This window comes from Aegilops tauschii, chromosome 6 (assembly GCF_002575655.3).
Source record: "Aegilops tauschii subsp. strangulata cultivar AL8/78 chromosome 6, Aet v6.0, whole genome shotgun sequence".
Taxonomy (NCBI): domain Eukaryota; kingdom Viridiplantae; phylum Streptophyta; class Magnoliopsida; order Poales; family Poaceae; genus Aegilops; species Aegilops tauschii.
In genome coordinates, this window is record NC_053040.3 from 357,047,708 (window position 1) to 357,073,882 (window position 26,175).

At 45.6% G+C, this 26,175-nt stretch overlaps 1 protein-coding gene across 1 annotated transcript; it reads left to right on the top strand.

Annotated features, from left to right (window-relative positions):
* The first annotated feature begins 3,947 nt into the window (after positions 1-3,947).
* On the top strand, positions 3,948-6,044 carry LOC109756404 (amino acid transporter AVT3B). The gene has a single exon (XM_020315250.4). The coding sequence runs from the start codon at positions 4,187-4,189 to the stop codon at positions 5,450-5,452; it is 1,266 nt and encodes a 421-aa protein (XP_020170839.1). The 5' UTR covers positions 3,948-4,186; the 3' UTR covers positions 5,453-6,044.
* The last annotated feature ends 20,131 nt before the right edge of the window (positions 6,045-26,175 follow it).

Below are 26,175 nucleotides of genomic sequence, written 5' to 3' on the forward strand. Positions count from 1 at the left end.
TTTGATAAGAAATGTGACTCACAGAGGAGTGGGTGGGTGTGATAAGAATGGGAGAGCATGGGCAAGAAACGGCCGTCTGGGAACCAGCATATGGAAAAAATGTGAGCCGCACACCTGGAACGAAGTACAAAACGGGAGGTGCAATTCGTCTTTGCCACGTTCTCTTTTAAGGCGTAAGCTATATATTTTTTTGGCGGGAAAAGATGCAAGATATTTTGTTCCTAGTTACTACTCCCTTTTGCCATTGAAAGCCATGAGATATTTTTCCTAGCCGTGGAATTTTGAATAGACTATCAAAACGGCAAGGCTCGCTGACCAGCACAAAAATCACATGAAAATATCACTAACTTTATTAATTTCAAGAACGCAAAAGGTTTAAAATATATTCATTAAATTTTTATACTACGAACATGGAGTTGAGGATCGCACGAGGCGATCTAGGGAGGCGACGAGGGTTCCCTTGCGTGCCGCCGGTTCCCTCTCTCTCCATCGGCCGCTCCGGCGGCGGGAGGGAGGGGGAACCTCGGGTTTGTTCGCTAGGTGGGTGTGTGGTAGGGTTAGGGTTGAGGGAGACGCTGCAGAGGCCGTTGCGGTGGTGTCGCGTCGGAATAATTTTCTCTGGGCTCCGTTCGCGGTCAGGCGAGGCTTTTGCCTTCGTCTAGGAGCCAGCGGGGTTGGGGATCCCCAGATCTCGTCGAGGTCGCGGGCTATGGTGGCTGGAGGTCCATCGACACTGGCCGTTTGGGTCCTCAGATGGGCTATGAATGCAGGGAGACGAAGACCCTTCTTTTTCCTTGTCGGTATGATTTGTTGTTGTTGTTCTTCTCCTTCCTCTGCGCTGATGCTGGTGGGAGATCCTACTTTGTCCGGGCGGATGGCCTGGCCGCGGTGCTGGACCGGTCGGATGACTCGAGTTCTCTTCCTTCCGGAAGGGACACTTTTCGCGGTACTCAAAGCCAAAAATGGCGACGACTGTTGCAGGTGTGTTGGATTGATGTCCATGCCCTCTCACCGCTGGTGTCAAGAAAGGAGGAAGTAGCGTGGCGGCAATTGTACCGAGGTCGAAGATGATGACCTGCTTGCGACTGGTTGCAGACCCTTCTGCTGCAGGGGTCTTCTCTCAAGATTGAGGGATGATGACACAGGGCTCCGGAGATCTTCTTGTGTTATGGTTGTCTTAGGGTACTCTAGGTGTTCATGGTCCTTTGTGTTTGCGTTTCAGTGTGCTTGTAAGGGTCAACTACTTTGTACTGATTCGTGATATGAATGATAAAATTCTCAAAAAAAAGAACATGGAGTTGAAATTTAAATACCTAATATTGGTCAGAGTAGGGACAATGTTGGTCAAATTTCAGTTGATTCCGAGTAATATTTTAAGTGGACACGGGGCTCAAATTCCAATGAACAAAATTTCATACAATGATTAACTTTCATTTTCATCGTGTCACCAAAACATAACATTGAAATTGTAAAATTTCGAAATCACATTGAAATTATGTTGGAATTGCAATTTAATTGAATAACTCAAGTTCAATTCTTGGGAGCCAAACAAGGTGTACTAGTATTTAGTTCTTTTAGCATTATTATATATGAGTGTCTAATTATCAATGTAACTATTTGATCTAAGATTTTACCTCTTCACATACAATGAGTGTCTAACTCTAGTTTCCTCATGCATGTCATCTTCTTCTTTCCAACCGCCGCAACTCTCTTAGCCGCCAAGTTCATCATGTCCGTTGTCCACTATGACCAGATCGATCCTTTAATTTCTTTGAGCCCAACCGCCATCTGTGTCTTTGCATCTATTGATATTGCACTTTCTTGCGTTGTTGGCTCTACCTTGACTATGCTGCCTCTGCGTACCCGTGGACGAACAAGAAAAAGTCCAAATATCCTAGCACAGTGGAATTGCAAAAATGGTTGGCTTACTACTTGACAAACGCGGCAACTAGTAGCACTAGTGTGTACTCCCTCCCTTTTCTTTTTAGTCTGCGTATTAGGTTTTTCTGAATTCAAACTGTTCGTATAAAAAATATGAACATTCACAATATAACATCAATATCATTATATCCATCGTGAAATACATTTTCATATTATATTTATTAGGTGTTATAGATGCTTATGTTTTTTATACATCAACTTGGTCAAACTTTGCAAACTTTAACTTCCAGACAGATCTAATACACAAAGTAAAAAAGAAACGGATGGAGTATATACTCTTATAAAGACCGGAGTTGGTGATGATGTATTCACACTCAGAGATTAAATTTTAGTTGTCAAGAAATTAATTGCCACAATTATGACATATTTTATGATGCAAGTAGATGTATGGAGATCTTTTGATTATTTGATTTGATTGATGTATGTTTTGAGATATTGTTTTATTTGCACAAAGTTTAACTTGCTTGTGCAATATAAAACACTTCTATAGCAAGTATATCAATATATAAATTATGTAGCAACTTATGAATATTTGACCGCGGAACCAAACCATCTGTTTTAAGAAAAAAGGGTAAAGTATGTACGAACACAAGAACAATGTGAAACTACCATGCACGACAACATGGGAGAACACGGCTTACTGAGAATTGTATTAGTCATAGCTAACTACACATGCGTTGCAATGGGAGTATACATATTCTAGTGGTTCAACATCAATTATGTCTAATGTATACATTACACATCATATGATTTAATTTGATTTGAGTATAGGTAGAGGAAGGCAAAGAAAATTTTGATTTAGGTGAAGTTTTGGTAAGATTTGATTTGATTTGTGTATGGATAGGTGAAGGAAAGATTTTTTTAAATTTAGTTAAGATTTGATTTGATTTGATTGAGTTAATGTTGCACATGGCTTTGAAAAAGTACCATTTGATTTATATTGTTTCAAGTTACTCTATTTTTGTTGTTTTTTATTTTGCGTGGCATTAGACGAGACAACCAAATATAATCAATAAAAGTCAAAGGGGGGAGAGCATATAAAAAAATAAACAGGGGATGAGGTGAGGCAACCTATCAACCTCCCTTTCTCCCTTTAGAGTCTTTTGATTCAAAGGATATTTATAGGATCTTTGGAGGATTAGAATCCTTCGAATTTTTTCCTACGTTTGTCGTTTGATTCATAGGATTGAATTCTGTATGGTTTTTTTCCTAAGGATTCATTTGTACTACATTTCACAGGAATTCTAACATCCACTCCAACCTTTTGAAAGAAATCCTTTGTTTTTCCCGTGACACAATTAAACAAACTCAAATCCTATAGTGATCCATGGACATGCCATTTCAATCCTACGTTTTTCCCTATTACTGTGTTTTTGCATCCTATGAATCAAAGAGACCCTTAATAGTGCTTCCACCGTTCACTGTGAATATATAATCGGATTTTAGTGTGTTTGTTCACTCGTTTTAGCTCTTATAGTGTATATTGAAATATCTAAAACATTTTATAATAGTGAACGAAGGGAGTATAGTAGATTAGAGAACACGTGATAAATTTACCCAAACTCTGGAAATACAGAGGAAATTTGGAAAATATAAAAAAGGAAGAAAATCCTCCCTAGCTGTGTGCAGGCTGTACGATTTCACACGAGAACACGTGGCAGTCAAACACATACATCAATCTTGGTAGGTACTGTACGGATCCGGCTTGCCTGCTCCCTCTCCATGCTCCCATCCGTGCTCCCACTTCATCATATGGCTGTTCTTTTCCTTTTTTCTTTTTCTAATCTAATCATCTCCCCCTTAATTTTCAGGGAGTGGGGCTGGGCCTTATTTTATTTCCAGCAAATAAAGCCACTTACTGTACTACTCATACACCGCCACGCGCTTCTAGGTGGCCCCGGGGCACGCAGAAAACAAAACATGCTCATGGACCACGTCCATGATATTTTGAGATCTCTGATATTTTCCCACGATTTTTTTGGCAAAATACTTTCCCACGATGGCAGGCCATCCTCTCCTCTCTACAAAAGCACCGGCAACCCCCCCGAGAGGGAGACCGCAGCCACTCCTTCCTCATCGGTTTCCTCCGCCGCGAGATCGCCCGTTTTCTCTCGATACTTCCGACGACCGGAGAGGAAGACGAATCCCGTCGAATTCGCCTGCTCGTGGCTCCATCTTCCGTCTCTCTGCTGCGTGTGGTGGTCTTGATTCGTCGTGTTAATTTCGATTCAATCGCCCGGGCGCCATGGGATTGGGGAGCGACGCGAGCTCGTCGTCGTCGCGGCTGGACTCGGCGCCGCTGCTGCCGCACCACAGCGCCGAAGGGGGCCACCTTTCGTCGCAGCCCAAGACCTTCGCGAACGTCTTCATCGCGGTGGTCGGCGCCGGCGTGCTGGGCCTGCCCTACACGTTCTCGCGCACCGGCTGGGCGGCGGGCTCCATCCTGCTCCTCTCCGTGGCGCTGCTCACCTTCTACTGCATGATGCTGCTCGTCGCCTGCCGCCGCCGCCTCGCCGACGACCACCCGAAGATGCTCTCCTCGTTTGGGGATCTGGGGGACGCCGTGTTCGGCGCGCCCGGCCGCCTCGCCGTGGACACCATGCTGGTGCTCAGCCAGGCCAGCTTCTGCGTCGGGTACCTCATCTTCATCTCCAACACCATGGCGCACCTCTACCCCGTCTTCGCCCCCTCCTCAAATGTATTCCTCTCCCCTAAGGCGCTCTTCATCTACGCCATGCTGCCGTTCCAGCTCGGGCTCAACTCCATCAAGACGCTCACGCTCCTCGCGCCGCTCAGCATCTTCGCCGACGTCGTCGACCTCGGCGCCATGGGGGTCGTTGTTGGCCAGGACGTGTCGACTTGGCTCGCCACGCACCCACCCGTCGCCGCGTTCGGCGCCCCCGCCGCGCTCCTCTACGGCGCGGGCGTGTCCGTATACGCCTTCGAGGGCGTCTGTATGGTCCTGCCGCTGGAGGCGGAGGCCGCGGACAAGAAGAGGTTCGGCGCCACGCTCGGGCTGTCCATGGCGTTCATCGCTGTCATGTACGGGCTGTTCGGTGTCATGGGGTACGTCGCGTTCGGCGACGCCACGCGCGACATCATCACTACCAACCTCGGCAGCGGGTGGCTGTCGGCCGCCGTGCAGCTGGGGCTGTGCATCAACCTCTTCTTCACCATGCCGGTGATGATGAACCCGGTGTACGAGGTCGCCGAGCGCCTGTTCCACGGCAAGCGCTACTGTTGGTGGATGCGGTGGGTGCTCGTGGTCGCCGTGGGGCTCGCGGCCATGCTTGTGCCCAATTTCACCGACTTCCTCTCCCTCGTGGGGAGCAGCGTCTGCGTGCTGCTCGGCTTCGTGCTGCCGGCCACCTTCCACATCAAGGTGTTCGGCGCCGAGATGGGCTGGGTCGGGGTTCTCAGCGACGTCCTCCTGGTGGTGCTCGGCCTCGTGCTCGCCGTCTTCGGCACCTACTCGTCGCTGGTGCAAATCTTCCACTCTTCCAGCGCTTAAATTCCGGTATTCGCCGAGGGCTAATCTGCTCGGTGCATTGGCTCTCTCTCATCCACGCTGGTTAAGATCTCGCGTAGTAGTTTTCCACGCTACCACTACCAGAAGGGGATCAGTGGATCAGAGAGGAATTGCCTGGCTCAGCTATTTGTTGATCTGGGAAATGGATTGCGTGCATTCGTTTGGGAATTCTTGTTCAGATTGTTAGTACGAGATAGTACTAGTTGATTGGAGGCATGGAGAAATCTGTATGGTTTTGCTACGACAGATTCCGATCATGTCTGCCTATAGCATTCTTCTACTCTGTTCGTGTCCTAGATGTTCCAGCTGCAGTGCATATGGAATGGATGAAAGGATACGAATTTCAGTATTTAGTTACTTGTGCGCCGTAGTGTCAGCGTGCAAGGTTGTGTCTTGTGTGTGGCTAATTGGGCTGGGCAAGCAATTGGGACGACTTACATTGCTTGTCAAAGCACCATTACGTGATACTCCTACCATTGTATACGTTTCGAACTGTTGTACTATGTCCCAAGCAAGCAACATAAGCTTGTAAAGGGTCCCGAAGGAATAAAATTGGAACTACGAATCACTTTTATTTGAGTCTGTCCATTGTTTCACGACAGACGTGCTTGAGAGAGTTCTGTTTTTTTTAGAAATGGAGGATTACCCCCGGCCTCTCCATCTGAGCGATGGATGCAGCCATTTTATTAATTATTCACAACGACTTTACAAAATAGTACATCAGGTAGTCTAAAGCCACCATCTTAGCAACAACTGTCGCTACTCATATCCATTTGATGAAGGCGTGCCGATAGTCCGAGCCTAATACCAAGACTTCGCACCAAAGTCTAACATACTGGGTTTAGGGTACAAACCGGTCCGACGCACTCTCATGTGTCGTCACCGCAGTCTTCCACCGATCCATTTTCAGAACATGAACTGACGCAACAATCATGCTAGGCCTGCCGTCGACGCCACCACGACGCCAGACAGCGCCATCCTCCTGCGCTAGTCCGTCCACCCGCATCGGACGCCGAGACTCCACTGCAGCATGCTGCCGAGATCCGCCGTCCTCGATGCGGGGGATGAAACCCCGCTCCGCCTCTGTGCCCTTCCAGTCAGCACCTGCTCCAGAACGATGCCCCCAGAAGGCAGTACGACATCAAAGATGTCGCCATCGTCCGATCCGGAGAGACCCAGATCTAGGGTTTCCCTCGGAGCATCTCGAGCGTGGTGCCGCGACTTGCCACAACGATGCCTCGAGAAGGGAACGACGTCACACACGCCGCCATCGTCCGCCATAACCGTAGTCGGCGCGATTTTCATCGGATGTCGCGTTACCCCGATTTTGCAGCTGACTGGATCCGAGTAGAACCTCGCCGTGAAGACGAACGCTGCCACCGGAACACCGGCAGGGAGCCTCCAGCCGCCCCTCACCGGTCCCTCCGCGCGTCGTTGGCCGGCCAAAGACACGCCGAGACGGATCTGGCCGGGACGCCAGATCCGCGGCCACCAGCGGATTCCGACTATTGGTAGAGGAACCAGCCCCGCCCGCAAGCCGAGAATCGCCGGCCGCTGCCGCTCAGTCCGAGTCGCCGCTCAAACTGCTGCCCGCGCACCCTCCACAAGAGACGCCCCTGCCATCTCGCGGGAGTCCTGCTGCTAACCGCCCGCCCAGGCGCCTTTGGCGTCGGGCCCGCCGCCACCGCGGACCTAGCCGGCGGCAGCGGCGGAAGTGGAGGATGGATCTGGAGACTGGCGGCGCTTAGGTTCGGGACCCCTGGCGTCGCCCAGGGGAGGCGACGCGAGGGGGTACGAGAGGAATGTATCTGGAGGGGCTACTAAGATAAACTACTCTACACCGTTGAGAGAGTTCTGTTACGGCATCAATCAATTGGGTTGAGATCCACATATGAAAATTGGGGAAGAACCCAAACTCTGGATACATGGAACATTATGAGTTCTCATGAGTCATGACATGGTGTTTTGTGCTGATCCATTCCATTCTGCATGCAGAAGGAAGAGGGAAAACCCGGAAGAAGAAGAAAGAGGACGCAGACCAACCGTGCAAGCTGCAGTAGCCCTGCGTGATCGGTCAGTCGTCCTCACATACCAGGCGAAGTATCTCTTCTTATCTTCTCCCCCGCGCCTTCCGTCACTTTTCTCTCGTCGCTTCGTAATTACCTAATCGTGCGCGCGCGCTTGATCGCAGAAACGAGCGGCCGGCTCACAGCATGCATGTGCAACTACCTTTTTTATCCAGGCAAAAGCACAACATCGTTATCATAACGCAATGATCCAAGCTGTTGCTGTCGTCCGGATTAGAGCTTATCTTTCAGCCATTCAACGGCTTCCGCTGAACGGCGACGTTTTTCTCCGAAGCTTCACCATAAACAGTGAGGCAAACCGATAGCGACCCGTGTGTTTATTTCAGCATCCCCTGAGTTGTTTTTCTTTCTTCAGTGGACCAATTTCATACGGTGGTTTGTGAAATCGTGATCTGTGCCTAGCTCTCTCATGCTGATGCGTCTAGATGTTGTAATATCCCTTGGGCTTCAGCGTGATTCCTGGGCATAGAGAAGAAACAGAGAGCATAGAGAAAGGACATCAGAATTTTCTTCAGTCATCGTACTCTTGACCGTCGCCCTTGGCTCTGCCATATAGTCAGCGTGTTTAATGAGCCAACGATTCTGAACGCCTCGGCCGACCCCTGTGCCATCTTCAATACTGTCAGGTTGTTACATCTTCCCCGCTGAAGAACTTAACGTGATCATGAAGGTCGTGGGCATGGCGCCGGATCACGGCGTCAATTGCTGAACGACAGCAGGCTAGTGGTGGAACGCGCCCCATGTCCTCTCCTGGGTGCCTCGCCTTCAGGTTGTGCTGCTCAGCCTGAGCAAGGCATGGGTCGGTGGTCATCGACGCTGGCGGGGCTTGATCTGCGGATGCTGGCTGGGCTTGATCTGTGGCGTGGTGATTGTTGTCGCCATCGTGCGATGGTACCGGTCGTTCTGATCTGGCCAGACATGGGTGGGTTTCCGAAGCGGTCATCCCATCACCCAGATTCGCCCGTGGAGATGACCACTTCGGCCTGCGGTGACAGTCTTGTTGCAGATTATGATGGCCACCGAAAGGTCTTCGGAAGGGTTTTCCTTCAGATCCGGTGGTTGACTTCGGCAGCAAGATGCAAACTATGGATAACGGTTTGACGCATAGGGATGGTTGTGCAGCAACGGTGATCGCACATCACACGTAGCTGCTGGGTTCGCGGAAAAGTGGTGGCGACAACACATGAGTGACATCGATGGTGGTGCTAATCGAGCGCCCCGATTGCGAGCTCCGGGGTGAAAGCCTAGGTCTGATCCAAGTTGGTTATACCTGGCAATGGCGATGTTTTTGACATTGTTACCTTGCTGGAGGCATTGTTCGGATATGCTTGGACTAATTCTTTAGGGTGAAAACCCAGATTCTAGCCTTTGGTGGTTGGATCCGGCGACGACGGCGTTTGAACGCTGCTCCTATCCTGAAGGCGTTGCTGTTGAAGAAACTCGTCGATTGTGTGATGTCATGAGATGATTGGTGCGGATATGGTCACTGTTGTAGTTTGCCGATCACGAATCTGATCAGTTTGGTTTTCTTTTCCTCGCCTGCTCATAGCTTTGGTCTTACATGACTTTGCTATTGGTCGGTGTGTTTTCTTGTGTGCGTGCGTTCATGTTGGCTGTGTGCATTCTAGCTATGCAGAGGCCGGGCGTGTGCTTATGGTGTTTTGTATCCTCTTGATGCTTCATTTTGAGCTAATAAAATCCATTCTTTATCGAAAAAAACACACGCACGCACGCAGCCTGTTTAATGAGCCAACGATTCTGAACGCCTCGGCCGACCCCTGTGCCATCTTCAATACTGTCAGGTTGTTGCATCTTCCCCGCTGAAGAACTTGCTTGTCCCCAAGCAAGTGCAGTAGGGAAACGAGCCTTGACGACATTGTTGTAGTCCTCCCAGCACGCCGACGCTGCTGGAAGGCCCGCCCATTTGATCAGTGTCTGAGGAGCAGCATTGCTACCTTTCTTACCAGGCGGCGCTCGAGTACAGCTTCAGGAAGAAGCTGCGGACTGTCCAGCTAGGAACTGTAGGCAGTGTGGAGAACACCGGTGGCGGTGAGTAGTCTGGCCGGGGGTCCTTCAGTTGTGAGACGTCGAACACCCGACACCGGATGGATTGAACTATCGCCTGGCAGGTCCAGCTTGTATGCCGCTTGACCAATGCGCTCTAGGATCGTGAAAGGGCCATTGAATTTGAAAGCGAGGCTTCGGAAATGGTCGGTTGGCGACCAAATACTGGGCAAAGGGTTGCAATTTGAGCGGCACCTGAGCTCTCACTAGAAATTATTTGTCAGTGCGATTACGATAAGCTTGCAGCTTCATATAGTTTTGAGCAGCTGTTGGTAGTCTGCATGGCACGTTTGAGTAGCAGCTCCCGCAGAGTAGCATAAATTGAAGCAGCCAAACAGGGCATGGAGCTGAAGTTGGGATAGTGGCCATATAAAGCCTTGAAAGGAGAGCAACCAAGTGTAGTGTGGAAAGAGGAGTTGTACTAGAATTCGGCCGGTCGTATGGACGTGCGAGTTGGGAGAATTCAAAAAATAAATAAAATAAAACTACCATGCATGGTGCAATATCAACAATTTCATTAACATATGAAACTATAACAAATTCTTCTTCATAAGCATCATTGACAGTGACATCATAAGCATCATTCATAATGACATCATGGCCATAATCATAGCAAGTATCAAATTCATCAAAAAGGATATGTCAAAAGCATCCCCTTGGGTCATAGCAATCACCAACATAGCATTCATCTTCCGGCAAGCACGGAGGAAAGTTAAACAATATGCGAGTTAAAGAGTTACTCTCATTAGGAGGCATGAGTAACTAATCCGCTCTTTCTCCTTTGTTCTTCGTTCACCTCTTCATCTTTTTCATTTAATGAGCTCACAGTTTTAACAATTTATTCTTTTATAGTTTCCTGCTAAATGTTATTCTTCCAGGGCAGCAGACATTCTCTCTACAAATCCATTAATGTGAACATTGTATTCATAATATTTATAGCAATATTTCAGCATGGTAAGATTTTTAGATTTGTAGAGAACATCATCATACTTTTCAAGCAAATAAGCAATTTTATAAGCATCCTTAAAATTAACAAATTCTCTATTTGTTCAATATAATAGTAATTATAAACACCATTAACATAAGAGGCGGGAATGTATGTAATCTTCATCCTAGAGCAACAAGTAAAATCATAAATACAACACATATTCCAAGCATAGCAACATAATAATTTTATTTGATCCCATAATTGTTTCTCTTTTTGAGTCAAGCGATAATCCTTAAAGTATTCACGCCGATCCAAAGTGTTTTCATTATCAAGTTGATTTGGATTTATTAGAATTATTAAAGTAATATTTAATGTTCTGCACATAACCAATATCGAGGGTTTTAGGAAGTTCGCCATCTCCATGAGTAACAAGTATAACTTTTTTTTGTGTGTTCCGTGCTCCATATCCATAACTAAAGATAAAGAACAACTTAGAACATGAAATAAAATCTACTTAGTGATAATGCCAACAAGCGCGCACGAGATTAATCTGAAGAAATTATGCCCTAGAGGCAATAATAAAGTTGTTATTTATATTTTCTTATATCATGATAAATGTTTATTATTCATGCTATAATTGTATTAACCGGAAACTTAGTACATGTGTGAATACATAGACAAACAGAGTGTCCCTAGTATGCCTCTACTTGACTAGCTCGTTAATCAAAGATGATTAAGTTTCCTAGCCATGGACATGTGTTGTCATTTGATAAATGGGATCACATCATTAGAGAATGATGTGATGGACAAGACCCATCCGTTAGCTTAGCATAATGATCGTTTGGTTTTATTGCTATTGCTTTCTTCATGACTTATACATGTTCCTCTGACTATGAGATTATGCAACTCCCGAATACCGGAGGAACACTTTGTGTGCTATCAAACGTCACAACGTAACTGAGTGATTATAAAGATGCTCTACAAGTGTCTCCGATGGTGTTTGTTACGTTGGCATAGATCGAGATTATGATTTGTCACTCCGAGTATCGGAGAGGTATCTTTGGGCCCTCTCGGTAATGCACATCACTATAAGCCTGGCAAGCAATGTGACCAATGAGTTAGTTGCGGGATGATGCATTACGGAACGAGTAAAGAGACTTGTCAGTAATGAGATTGAACTAGGTATGATGATACCGACGACCGAATCTCGGGCAAGTAACATACCGATGACAAAGGGAACAACGTATGTTGTTATGCGGCTTGACTGATAAAGATCTTTGTAGAATATGTGGGATCCAATATGAGCATCCAGGTTCCGCTATTGGTTATTGACCGGAGATGTGTCTCGGTCATGTCTACATAGTTGTCGAACCCGTAGGGTCCGCACGCTTAACGTTCGATGACGATTTATATTATGAGTTATGTGATTTGATGACCGAAGATTGTTCGGAGTCCCGGATGAGATCACGGACATGACGAGGAGTCTCGAAATGGTCGAGAGGTAAAGATTCATATATTGGAAGGTTGCATTGGATATCGGAATGGTTCCGAGTGATTCTGGCATTTTTTCGGAGTACCGGGAGGTTACCAGAACCCCCCGGGGGAAGATTGGGCCTACACGGGCCATAGGGAAGAGGGGAGGCAGCCCACAAGGGGCAACCGCGCCCCCTCCCTATAGGGAGTCTGAATTGGACTAGGGAAGGGGGCGCGCCCCCTTTCCTTCTCCTCCTCCTCCTCCCCCTTCCCTCTTTCCCCCTCTCCGAAAAAGGAAAGGGAGTCCAACTAGGATTGGGAGTCCTAGTTGGACTCCCCTCTATGGCGCGCCCCCTAGGCCGGCCGCCTCCCCCTCCCCTCCTTTATATACGGGGGCAAGGGGGCACCCTAGAACACACAAGTTTCTCTTAACCGTGTGCGGTGTCCCCCTCCACAGTTACACATCTCGGTCATATCGTCGTAGTGCTTAGGCAAAGCCCTGTGCCGGTAACTTCATCATCACCGTCAACACGCCGTCGTGCTGACGGAACTCTCCCTCGTCCTCAACTGGATCAAGAGATCGAGGGACGTCATCGAGCTGAACGTGTGCTGAACGCGGAGGTGCCGTACGTTCGGTGCTTGGATCGGTTGGATCGCGAAGACGTTCGACTACATCAACCGCGTTACTAAACGCTTCCGCTTTCGGTCTACGAGGGTATGTGGACACACTCTCCCCGCTCGTTTCTATGCATCTCCTAGATAGATCTTGCGTGATCGTAGGTAAATTTTTTGAAATACTGCGTTCCCCTACAGTGGCATCCGAGCCAGGTCTATGCGTAGATGTTATTTGCACGAGTAGAACACAAAGAGTTGTGGGCGATAATGGTCATACTGCTTACCAGCAACGTCTTACTTTGATTCGGCTGTATTGTTGAATGAAGCGGCCCGGACCAACATTCATGAGACTGGTTCTACTGATGTGCTTCGCACACAGGTGGTTGGCGGGTGTCTGTTTCTCCAACTTTAGTTGAATCGAGTTTGACTACACCTGGTCCTTGTTGAAGGTTAAAAAAGCACACTTGACAAAAAATCGTTGTGGTTTTGATGTGTAGGTAAGAACGGTTCTTGCTAGAAGCCCGTAGCAGCCACGTGAAACTTGCAACAACAAAGTAGAGGACGTCTAACTTGTTTTTGCAGGGCTGGCTGTGATGTGATATGGTGAAGACGTGATGAGATATATATTGTTGTATGAGATGATCATGTTTTGTAACAGTTATCGGCAACTGGCAGGAGCCTTATGGTTGTCGCTTTATTGTATGAAATGCAATCGCCATGTAATTGCTTTACTTTATCACTATGCGGTAGCGATAGTCGTAGAAGCAATAGTTGGCGAGACGACAACGATGCTACGATGGAGATCAAGGTGTCAAGCCGGTGACGATGGTGATCATCATGGTGCTTTGAAGATGGAGATCAAAGGCACAAGATGATGATGGCCATATCATATCACTTATTTTGATTGCATGTGATGTTTATCTTTTATGCATCTTATTTTGCTTAGTACGGCAGTAGCAATATAAGATGATCTCTCACTAAATATCAAGGTACACGTGTTCTCCCTGAGTATGCACCGTTGCTACAGTTCGTCGTGCCGAGACACCACGTGATGATTGGGTGTGATAAGCTCTATGTTCACATACAACGGATGCTAGCCAGTTTTGCACACGCAGAATACTCGGGTTAAACTTGACGAGCCTAGCATATGCAGATATGGCCTCGAAACATTGAGACCATAAGGTCGAGCGTGAATCATATAGTAGATATGATCAACATAGTGATGTTCACCATTGAAAACTAATCCATCTCACATGATGATCGGACATGGTTTAGTTGATATGGATCACGTGATCATTTAGATGACTAGAGGAATGTCTATCTAAGTGGGAGTTCTTAAGTAATATGATTAATTGAACTTAAATTTATCATGAACTTAGTCCTGATAGTATTTGCATACCTATGTTGTAGATCAATAGCTCGCATATAGCTCCCCTGTTTTATTTTTTGATATGTTCCTAGAGAAAACTAAGTTGAAAGATGATAGTAGCAATGATGCGGACTGGGTCCGTGATCAGAGGATTATCCTCATTGCTGCACAGAAGAATTATATCCTTGATGCACCGCTAGGTGACAGACCTATTGCAGGAGTAGATACAGACGTTATGAATGTTTAATAAGCTCGGTATGATGACTACTTGATAGTTTAGTACACCATGCTTTACGGCTTAGAACCGGGACTTCAAAAACGTTTTGAACGACACGGAGCATATGAAATGTTCCAAGAGCTGAAATTGGTATTTCAGACTCATGCCCGAATCGAGAGGTATGAGACCTCTAACAAGTACTTTGCCTACAAGATGGAGGAGAATAGCTCAACCAGTGAGCATGTGCTCAGAATGTCTGAGTACTACAATCGCTTGAATCAAGTGGGAGTTAATCTTCCAGATAAGATAGTGATTGACAAAGTTCTCTAGTCACTATCACCAAGTTACTGGAACTTCGTGATGAACTGTAATATGCAAGGGATGACGAAAACAATTCCCGAGCTCTTCGCGATGCTAAAATCGGCGAAGGTAGAAATCAAGAAAGAACATCAAGTGTTGATGGTTAAACAAAACCACTAGTTTCAAGAAAAGGGCAAAGGAAAGGAAAGGGAACTTCAAGAAGAATGACCAGCAAGTTGTCACTCCCGTGAAGAAGCCCAAAGCTAAACCTAAGCCTGAAACTGAGTGCTTCTACTACAAAGAAAATAGTCACTGGAAGCGGAACTGCCCCAAGTATTTGGTGGATAAGAAGAACGGCAAAGTGGACAAAGCTATATTTGATATACATGTTATTGATGTGTACTTTACTAGTGTTTATAGCAACCCCTCGGTATTTGATACTAGTTCAGTTGCTAAGAGTAGTAACACGAAAACAGGAGTTGCAAGATAAACAGAGACTAGTTAAGGACGAGGTGACGATCGCACACTCCTTTTACCTTCGAGATTAGTGTTGAACCTAAAATAAATGTTATTTGGTGTTAGCGTTGAGCATGAATATGATTGGATCGTGTTTATTGCAATACGGTTATTCATTTAAGTCAAAGAATAATCGTTGTTCTGTTTACATGAATAAAACCTTCTATGGTCATACACTTAATATAAATGGTTTATTGAATCTCGATCGTAGTGATACACATATTCATAATATTGAAGCCAAAAGATGCAAAGTTAATAATGATAGTGCAACTTATTTGTGGCACTGGTGTTTAGGTCATATTGGTGTAAAGCGCATGAAGAAATTCCATGCTGATGGGCTTTTGGAAACACTTGATTATGAATCACTTGATGCTTGCGAACCATGCCTCATAGGCAAGATGGCTAAGACTCCGTTCTATGGAACAATGGAGCGAGCAACTGACTTATTGGAAATAATATATACTGATGTATGCGGTCCGATGAGTGTTGAGGCTCGCGACGGGTATCGTTAAGATCACCATCGCACACTCCTTTTACCTTCAAGATTAGTGTTGAACCTAAAATAAATGTTATTTGGTGTTTGCGTTGAGCATGAATATGATTGGATCGTGTTTATTGCAATACGGTTATTCATTTAAGTCAAAGAATAATTGTTGTTCTGTTTACATGAATAAAACCTTCTATGGTCATACACTTAATATAAATGGTTTATTGAATCTCGATCGTAGTGATACACATATTCATAATATTGAAGCCAAAAGATGCAAAGTTAATAATGATAGTGCAACTTATTTGTGGCACTGCCGTTTAGGTCATATTGGTGTAAAGCGCATGAAGAAACTCCATGCTGATGGGCTTTTGGAATCACTTGATTCTGAATCACTTGATGCTTGCGAACCATGCCTCATGGGCAAGATGGCTAAGACTCCGTTCTCCGGAACAATGGAGCGAGCAACTGACTTATTGGAAATAATACATACTGATGTATGCGGTCCGATGAGTGTTGAGGCTTGCGGCGGGTATCGTTATTTTTTGACCTTCATAAATGATTTGAGCAGATATGGGTATATCTACTTAATGAAACATAAGTCTAAAACATTTGAAAAGTTCAAAGAATTTCAGAGTGAAGTGGAAAATCATCGTAACAAGAAAATAAAGTTTCTACGATCTGATCGTGGAGGTGAATATTTGAGTTATGAGTTTGGTCTTCATTTGAAACAATGTGGAATACTTTCGCAACTCACGCCACCTGGAACACCACAATGTAATGGTGTGTCCGAACGTCGTAACCGTACTTTATTAGATATGGTGTCTCTTACCGATTTACCACTATCATTTTGGGGTTATGCATTAGAGACAACTGCATTCTTGTTAAATAGGGCACCATATAATCCGTTGAGACGACACCGTATGAACTGTGGTTTGGCAAGAAACCTAAGCTGTCGTTTCTTAAAGTTTGGGACTGCGATGCTTATGTGAAAAAGCTTCAACATGATAAGCTCGAACCCAAATCGGAGAAACGCGTCTTCATATGATACCCAAAGGAGACTGTTGGGTACACCTTCTGTCACAGATCCGAAGGCAAGATATTCGTTGCGAAGAATGGATCGTTTCTAGAGAAGGAGTTTCCCTCGAAAGAAGTGAGTGGGAGGAAAGTAAAACTTGATGAGGTAATTGTACCTTCTCCCGATTTGGAAAGTAGTTCATCACAGAAATTAGTTCTAGTGATTCCTACACCAATCAGTGAGGAAGCAAATGATGATGATCATGAAACTCCAGGTCAAGTTACTACTTAACCTCGTAGGTCAACCAAAGTAAGATCCGCACCAGAGTAGTACAGTAATTCTGTTATGGAAGTCATGTTACTAGACCATGACGGACCTACGAACTATGAGGAAGCGATGATGAGCCCAGATTTCGCGAAATGGCTTGAAGCCATGAAATCTGAGATGAGATCCATGTATGAGAACAAAGTATGGACTTTGATTGACTTGCCCGATGATCGGCGAGCCATTGAGATTAAATGGATCTTCAAGAGGAAGACGGACACTGATTGTAGTGTTACTATCTACAAAGCTCGAATTGTCGTAAAAGGTTTTCGACAAGATCAAGGTGTTGACTACGATGAGAGTTTCTCACTCGTATCTATGCTTAAAGTCTGTCTGAATCATGTTAGCAATTGCCGCATTTTATGAAATTTGGCAAATGGATGTCAGAACTGCATTCCTTAATGGATTTCTTAAAGAAGAGTTGTATATGTTGCAACCAGAAGGTTTTGTCAATCCGAAAGGTGCTAACAAAGTGTGCAAGCTCCAGCGATCCATCTATGGACTGGTGCAAGCATCTCGGAGTTGGAATATACGCTTTGATGAGTTGATCAAAGCATATAGTTTTATATAGACTTGTGGTGAAGCCTGTATTTACAAGAAAGTGAGTGGGAGCACTACAACATTTCTGATAAGTATATGTGAATGAGATATTTTTGATCGGAAATAATGTAGATTTTTCTGGAAAGCATAAAGGAGTGTTCGAAAGGAGTTTTTCAAAGAAAGACCTCGGTGAAGCTGCTTACATATTGAGCATCAAGGTCTATAGAGACAGATCAAGACGCTTGATAAGTTTTTTCAATGAGTACATACCTTGAGATTTTAAGTAGTTCAAAATGGAACATCCAAAGAAGGAGTAGTTGCCTGTGTTGCAAGTTGTGAAGTTGAGTAAAGACTCAAAACTCGACCACGGCAGAAAATAGAAAGAGAATGAAAAGTCATTCCTTATGCCTCAGTCATAGGTTCTATAAAGTATGCTATTTTGTGTACCAGACCTATTGTGTACCTCACCATGAGTTTGGCAAGAGGGTACAATAGTGATCCAGGAGTGGATCACTGGACATCGGTCAAAATTATCCTTAGTGGAATAAGGATATGTTTCTCGGTTATGTAGGTGGTAAAAAGTTCGTCGTAAAGAGTTACGCGATGCAAGCTTTAACACCGATCTGGATGACTCTAAGTCTCGATCTGGATACATATTGAAAGTGGGAGCAATTAGCTAGAGTAGCTCCGTGCAGAGCATTGTAGACATAGAAATTTGCACAATACATACGGATCTGAATGTGGCAGACCCGTAGACTAAAACTTATCTCACAAGCAAAACATGATCACACCTTATTACTCTTGGGTGTTAATCACATAGGGATGTGAAACTAGATTATTGACTCTAGTAAACCCTTTGAGTGTTAGTCACATAAAGATGTGAACTATTGGTGTTAAATCACATGGCGATGTGAACTAGATTATTGACTCTAGTGCAAGTGGGAGACTGAAGGAAATATGCCCTAGAGGCAATAATAAAGTTGTTATTTATATTTTCTTATATCATGATAAATGTTTATTATTCATGCTAGAATTTTATTAACCAAAAACTTAGTACATGTGTGAATACATAGACAAACAGAGTGTCCCTAGTATGCCTCTACTTGACTTGCTCGTTAACCAAAGATGGTTAAGTTTCCTAGCCATGGACATGTGTTGTCATTTGATGAACGGGATCACATCTTTAGAGAATGATGTGATAGACAAGACCCATCCGTTAGCTTAGCATAATGATCGTTTAGTTTTATTGCTATTGCTTTCTTCATGACTTATACATGTTCCTCTGACTATGAGATTATGCAACTCCCGAATACCGGAGGAACACTTTGTGTGCTATCAAACATCACAACATACTGGGTGATTATAAAGATGCTCTACAGGTGTCTCCGATGGTGTTTGTTGAGTTGGCATGGATCGAGATTAGGATTTGTCACTCCAAGTATCAGAGAGGTATCTCTGGGCCCTCTCGGTAATGCACATCACTATAAGCCTTGCAAGTAATGTGACTAATGAGTTAGTTGCGGGATGATGCATTATGGAACGAGTAAAGAGACTTGTCAGTAACGAGATTGAACTAGGTATGATGATACCGACGATCGAATCTCGGGCAAGTAACATACCGATGACAAAGGGAACAACATACGTTGTTATGCGGTTTGACCGATAAAGATCTTCGTAGAATATGTAGGAGCCAATATGAGCATCCAGGTTCCGCTATTGGTTATTGACCGGAGATGTGTCTCGGTCATGTCTACATAGTTCTCGAACCCGTAGGGTTCGCACGCTTAACATTCGATGACGATTTGTATTATGAGTTATGTGATTTGATGACCGAACATTGTTCGAAGTCCTGGATGAGATCACGGACATGACGAAGAGTCTCGAAATGGTCGAGAGGTAAAGATTCATATATTGGAAGGTTGCATTCGGACATCGGAATGGTTCCTAGTGATTTGGGCATTTTTCCGGAGTACCGGGAAGTTACCGGAACCCCCCGGGGGAAGATTGGGCCTACGTGGGCCATAGGGAAGTGGGGAGGCAGCCCACAAGGGGCAGCCGCGCCCCTCCCTATAGGGAGTCCGAATTGGACTAGGGAAGGGGCAGCGCCCCCTTTCCTTCTCCTCCTCCTCTCCCATCCCTCTTTCCCCCTCTCCGGAAAAGGAAAGGGAGTCCAACTAGGATTGGGAGTCCTAGTTGGACTCCCCTCTATGGCGCACCCCCTAGGCCGGCCGCCTCCCCCTCCCCTCCTTTATATACGGGGGCAAGGGGGCACCCTAGAACACACAAGTTTCTCTTAACCGTGTGCGGTGCCCCCTCCACAGTTACGCATCTCGGTCATATCGTCGTAGTGCTTTGGTGAAGCTCTGCGCCGGTAACTTCATCATCACCGTCACCATGCCGTCGTGCTGACGGTACCCTCCCTCGTCCTCAACTGGATCAAGAGATCGAGGGACGTCATCAAGCTGAACGTGTGCTGAACGCGGAGGCGCTGTACGTTTGGTGGTTGGATCGGTTGGATCGCGAAGACGTTCGACTACATCAACCGCGTTACTAAACGCTTCCGCTTTCGGTCTACGAGGGTACGTGGAGACACTCTCCCCGCTCGTTGCTATGCATCTCCTAGATAGATCTTGCGTGATCGTAGGTAAAAAAATTGAAATACTGCGTTCCCCAACATAATCACCCCACGTTATTGCTCCTCGACAATGGCGCCGGAAAAGGTCTTGATAACCCACAAGTGTAGGGGATATGTTGTAGCCTTTTCGGTAAGAGTGTCGATTCCAACGAGCTGCTAAAGATAGAATTAATATTCTTCCAAGTTCTGTCGGCCATCGATACAACTCTACACACACTTAACGCTTGCTTTACTTAGAACAAGAAATAAAACTAATTTGTGAGAATAAAATGGTAAGTTTGCAAGAATATAAAGAGTTAGGTGTTGTTTTAATAAAGAACAATAAAGAAAAGGATTGTCCCTAGGCAATTGGATATGAAATGATAGTGATGCTCGTCATATTTATGAGGGAGAGGCCTAAGCTAGCATACTTTCTGTACTTGGATCATATGTTCCTATGATTGAACTCTAGCAAGCATCCAATAATACTAAAGATTCATTAAGGTAAAACTCAACCATAACACTAAGTTAAAAGTAACATTTAATCCCATATGCAACAACTCACGAACTCAGGTTTAGGTTTCTATCACTCCCGCAACCCACTATAACCAAATTATCAACATATTGCAACACCCTACAACGGGAATCCCACACATTTATGTAAGACGGCGGGCACCGGAGGACAACACCATAATAACATACAACTCATATCAACCATATCATAAACCCCATAGGACAAAAAGAAACTACTCACACATAATAGAGATGGAACACATCATTGGATAATAATATATATATCATGAAACACCATGTTTAAGTAGGGTTACAGCAGGGTGAAAGAGAGTACACCGATGCACGGAGAGGGAGAAATATGGTGATGACGATGACGAAGTTGTTGGTGATGATCACCGTCACGATGGTTCCCCAGGCGACACTCTAGCACCAGCGGGAGAGAGGGGGCCCCTCCTTCTTCTTGCTTGACCTCCCCCCTAAATGGGAGAAGGGTTCCTTCTCTGGTCCTTGGCCTCCATGGCTCTCGAATGGCGGGAGCCCCTCCGAGATTAGATCTCCCTTATATTTTTCTCTAGGTTTTCCTTTTTGTTTCGCGTCTGTTTCTGCGGCCGAACACCATTTCTTAAATAGACGGAGGTCCGTAGCTCTGATCGGGATGAAATCTTAACATGATTTTTGTTGGGAACATAGCATGCAATTTCAAAAAAATTCCTACGATCATGCAAGATCTATCTAGGAGATGCATAGCAATGAGAGGGGGAGAGTGTGTCCATGTACCCTCGTAGACCGAAAGCGGAAGCGTTAGGTTAATGCGGTTGATGTAGTCGAACGTCTTCACGATCCAACCGATCTAGTACCGAACGTATGGCACCTCCGAGTTCAGCACACGTTCAGCTCAATGACGTCCCTCGAACTCTTGATCCAGCAGAGGATCGAGGGAGAGTTCCGTCAGCACGACGGCGTGGTGACGGTGATGGTGATATGATCCGCGCAGGGCTTCGCCTAAGCACTACGACGCTATGACCGGAGGAGTAAACTGTGGAGGGGGGCACCGCACACGGCTAGAGAAACACTGTTGTGCTTTGGGGTTCCCCTGCCCCCGTATATAAAGGAGGAGGGAGGAGGCGGCCGGCCTAGAGGGGGCGCGCCAAGGGGGGAGTCCTACTAGGACTCCTAGTCCTAGTAGGATTCCCCTTTCCTTCTCCGGAGTGGGAAAGGGGGAAAGGGGGAAAGGGAGAGGGAGTAGGAGAGGGAAAGGGGGCGCCGCCCCCTCCCCTAGTCCAATTCGGACTCCCATGGGGGGGCACTCCTTGTGGGCTGTCCCCTCTCTCTCCCGTGGCCCATGAGGCCCATGACTTCCCCCGGGGGGTTCCGGTAACCCCTCGGTACTCCGAAAAAATACCCGAACCACACGAAACCATTCCGTTGTCCGAATACCATCTTCCAATATATCAATCTTTACCTCTCGACCATTTCGAGACTCCTCGTCATGTCCGTGATCTCATTCGGGACTCCGAACAATCTTCAATCACCAAAAAACATAACTCATAATACAAACCATCATTGAACGTTAAGCATGCGGACCCTACGGGTTTGAGAACTATGTAGACATGACCGAGACTCATCTCTGGTCAATAACCAATAGCGGAACCTGGATGCTCATATTGGTTCCTACATATTCTACAAAGATCTTTACCAGTCAAACCGCAATAACATCATACGTTATTCCCTTTGTCATCGGTATGTTACTTGCCCGAGATTCGATCGTCCGTATCCTCATACCTAGTTCAATCTTGTTACCGGCAAGTCTCTTTACTCGTTCCGTAATGCCTCATCCCGTAACTAACTCATTAGTGATATTGCTTGCAAGGCTTATTATGATGTGCATTACCGAGAGGGCCCAGAGATACCTCTCCAATACTCGGAGTGACAAATCCTAATCTCGATCTATACCAACCCAACAAATACCTTCGGAGATACCTGTAGAGCATCTTTATAATCACCCAGTTACGTTGTGACGTTTGATAGCACACAAGGTATTCCTCCGGTATCCGGGAGTTGCATAATCTCATAGTCAAAGGAATATGTATAAGTCATGAAGAAAGCACTAGCAATAAAACTTAATGATCATTATGCTAAGCTAACGGATGGTTCTAGTCCATCACATCATTCTCCTAATGATGTGATCCCATTCATCAAATGACAACACATGTCTGTGGTCAGGAAACATAACCATCTTTGATTAACGAGCTAGTCAAGTAGAGGTATACTAGGGACACTCTGTTTTGTCTATGTATTCACACATGTACTAAGTTTCTGTTAATAAAATTCTAGCATGAATAATAAACATTTATCATGATGTAAGGAAATATAAATAAAAACTTTATTATTGCCTCTAGGACATATTTCCTTCAGTCTCCCACTTGCACTAGAGTCAATAATCTAGATTACACAGTAATGATTCAAACACCCATGGAGTCTTGGTGCTGATCATGTTTTTCTCGTGGAAGAGGTTTAGTCAACGGGTCTGCAACGTTCAAATCCGTATGTTGGGGAACGTAGCAATAATTCAAAATTTTCCTACGTGTCACCAAGATCAATCTAGGAGATGCTAGCAATGAGAGAGAGGGAGTGCATATTCATACCCTTGAAGATCGCTAAGCGGAAGCGTTACAAGAACGCGGTTGATGGAGTCGTACTCGCGGCGCTTCAAATCGCGAAAGATCCGATCTAGCGCCGAACGGACGGCGCCTCCGCGTTCAACACACGTACAGCCCGGGGACGTCTCCTCCTTCTTGATCCAGCAAGGGGAGAGGAGAAGTTGAGGGAGAACTCTAGCAGCACGACGGTGTGGTGGCTGTGGAGCTCGTGGTTCTCCGACAGGGCTTCGCCAAGCACTACAGAGGAGGAGGAGGAGTTGGAGGAGAAGAGGGCTGCGCCAGGCAAGGGGTGAGGCTGCCCTTCCACCCCCTCACTATATATAGGGGGAAGGGGAGAGGGGGCCGGCCCCTCTAGATGGATCTAGAGGAGGAGGCGGCGGCCAGGGGAAACCCTAGATGGGTTTGGGCGCCCCCACCCCCTAGGAAACATGCCCCCCCAAGCCGGGAGGGGCGGCTGCCCTAGGGGTGGCAACCCCACCTCTCCTGGTTACATGAAAGCGGTTGGGAGGGGCGCACAACCCCTTAGTGGGCTGGTTTGCCCCTTCCCCTTGGCCCATAAGGCCCCCCAACGCTTGCCGGGGCCTCCGAAACCCCTTTCGGACATGCTGGCCATAGCCTGGTACCCCCGGAACAATTCCGGACTCCAATACACTTCGTCCAATATACCGATCTTCACCTCCGGACCATTCCGGAGCTCCTCATCATGCCCGGGATCTCATCTGGGACTCCGAACAACCTTTGGTAACCACATACTATTTCCCATAACAACTCTAGCGTCACCGAACCTTAAGTGTGTAGACCCTACGGGTTCGGGAACCATGCAGACATGACCGAGACACCTCTCCGGCCAATAACCAATAGCGGGATCTGGATACCCATATTGGCTCCCACATGTTCCACGATGATCTCATCGGATGAACCACGATGTCGGGGATTCAATCAATCCCGTATACAATTCCCTTTGTCTATCGGTATGTTACTTGCCCGAGATTCGATCGTCGGTATCCCAATACCTCGTTCAATCTCGTTACCGACAAGTCTCTTTACTCGTTCCGTAACGCATGATCTCGTGGCTAACTCATTAGTCACATTGAGCTCATTATGATGATGCATTACCGAGTGGGCCCAGAGATACCTATCCGTCATACGGAGTGACAAATCCCAGTCTCAATTCGTGCCAACCCAACAGACACTTTCGGAGACACCTATAGTGCACCTTTATAGCCACCCAGTTACGTTGTGACGTCTGGTACACCCAAAGCATTCCTACGGTATCCGGGAGTTGCACAATCTCATGGTCTAAGGAAACGATACTTGACATTAGAAAAGCTCTTAGCAAACGAACTACACGATCTTGTGCTATGCTTAGGATTGGGTCTTGTCCATCACATCATTCTCCTAATGATATGATCCCATTATCAATGACATCCAATGTCCATGGTCAGGAAACCATAACCATCTATTGATCAACGAGCTAGTCAACTAGAGGCTTACTAGGGACATGTTGTGGTCTATGTATTCACACATGTATTACGGTTTCCAGTTAATACAATTATAGCATGAACAATAGACAATTATCGTGAACAAGGAAATACAATAATATCCATTTTATTATTGCCTCTAGGGCATATTTCCAACAGTCTCCCACTTGCACTAGAGTCAATAATCTAGTTCACATCACTATGTGATTGTAATGAATCCAACACCCATGGGGTTTGTTCATATCTCGCTTGTGAGAGAGGTTATTAGTCAACGGGTCTGAACCTTTCAGATCCGTGTGTGCTTTACAAATCTCGATGTCATCTTGTAGATACAGCTACCACACGCTACTTGGAGCTATTCCAAATAACTGCTCTACTATACGAATCCGGTTCACTACTCAGTGTCATCCGGATTAGTGTCAAAGTTTGCATCGATGTAACCCTTTACGACGAACTCTTTTACCACCTCCATAATCGAGAAAATTCCCTAGTCCACTAGTTACTAAGGATAAGTTCGACCGCTGTCATGTGATCCATTCCTGGATCACTATTGTACCCCTTGACTAACTCATGGCAAGGCACACTTCAGGTGCGGTACACAGCATAGCATACTGTAGAGCCTACGTCTAAAGCATAGGGGACGACCTTCGTCCATTCTCTCTCTTCTACTGTGGTCAGGTCTTGAGTCTTACTCAATACTCACACCTTGTAACACAGCCAAGAACTCCTTCTTTGTTGATCTATTTTGAACTCCTTCAAAATCTTGTCACGGTATGTATTCATTTTGAAAGTACTATTAAGCGTTTTTGATCTATCCTTATAGATCTTGATGCTCAATGTTCAATTAGCTTAATCCAGGTTTTCCATTGAAAAACACTTTTCAAATAACCCTGTATGCTTTCCAGAAATTCTACATCATTTCTGATCAACAATATGTTAACAACATATACTCATCAGAAATTCTATAGTGCTCCCACTCACTTCTTTGGAAATACAAGTTTCTCATAAACTTTGTATAAACCCAAAATCTTTGATCATCTCATCAAAGCGTACATTCCAACTCCGAGATGCTTACTCCAGTCCTTAGAAGGATTGCTGGAGCTTTGCATACTTGTTAGCATCTTTCAAGATTGACAAAATCTTCTGGTTGTATCACATACAACCTTTTCTCAAGAAAATCGTCGAGGAAACAATGTTTTGACATCCTATCTGCAAGATTTCATAAATAATGCAGTAACTACTAATATAATTCCAACAGACTCTTAGCATTGCTACGAGTGAGAAAGTCTCATCGCAGTCAACTCCTTGAACTTGTCGGAAAACATCTTAACGACAAGTCGAGCTTTCTTAATGGTGACACTTACCATCATTGTCCGTCTTCCTTTTAAAATCCATCTGCACCCAACAGCCTTACGACCATCAAGTAGTTCTTCCAAAGTCTATACTTTGTTTTTATACATGGATCCTCTCTAGGATTTTATGGCCTCGAGCCATTCGTC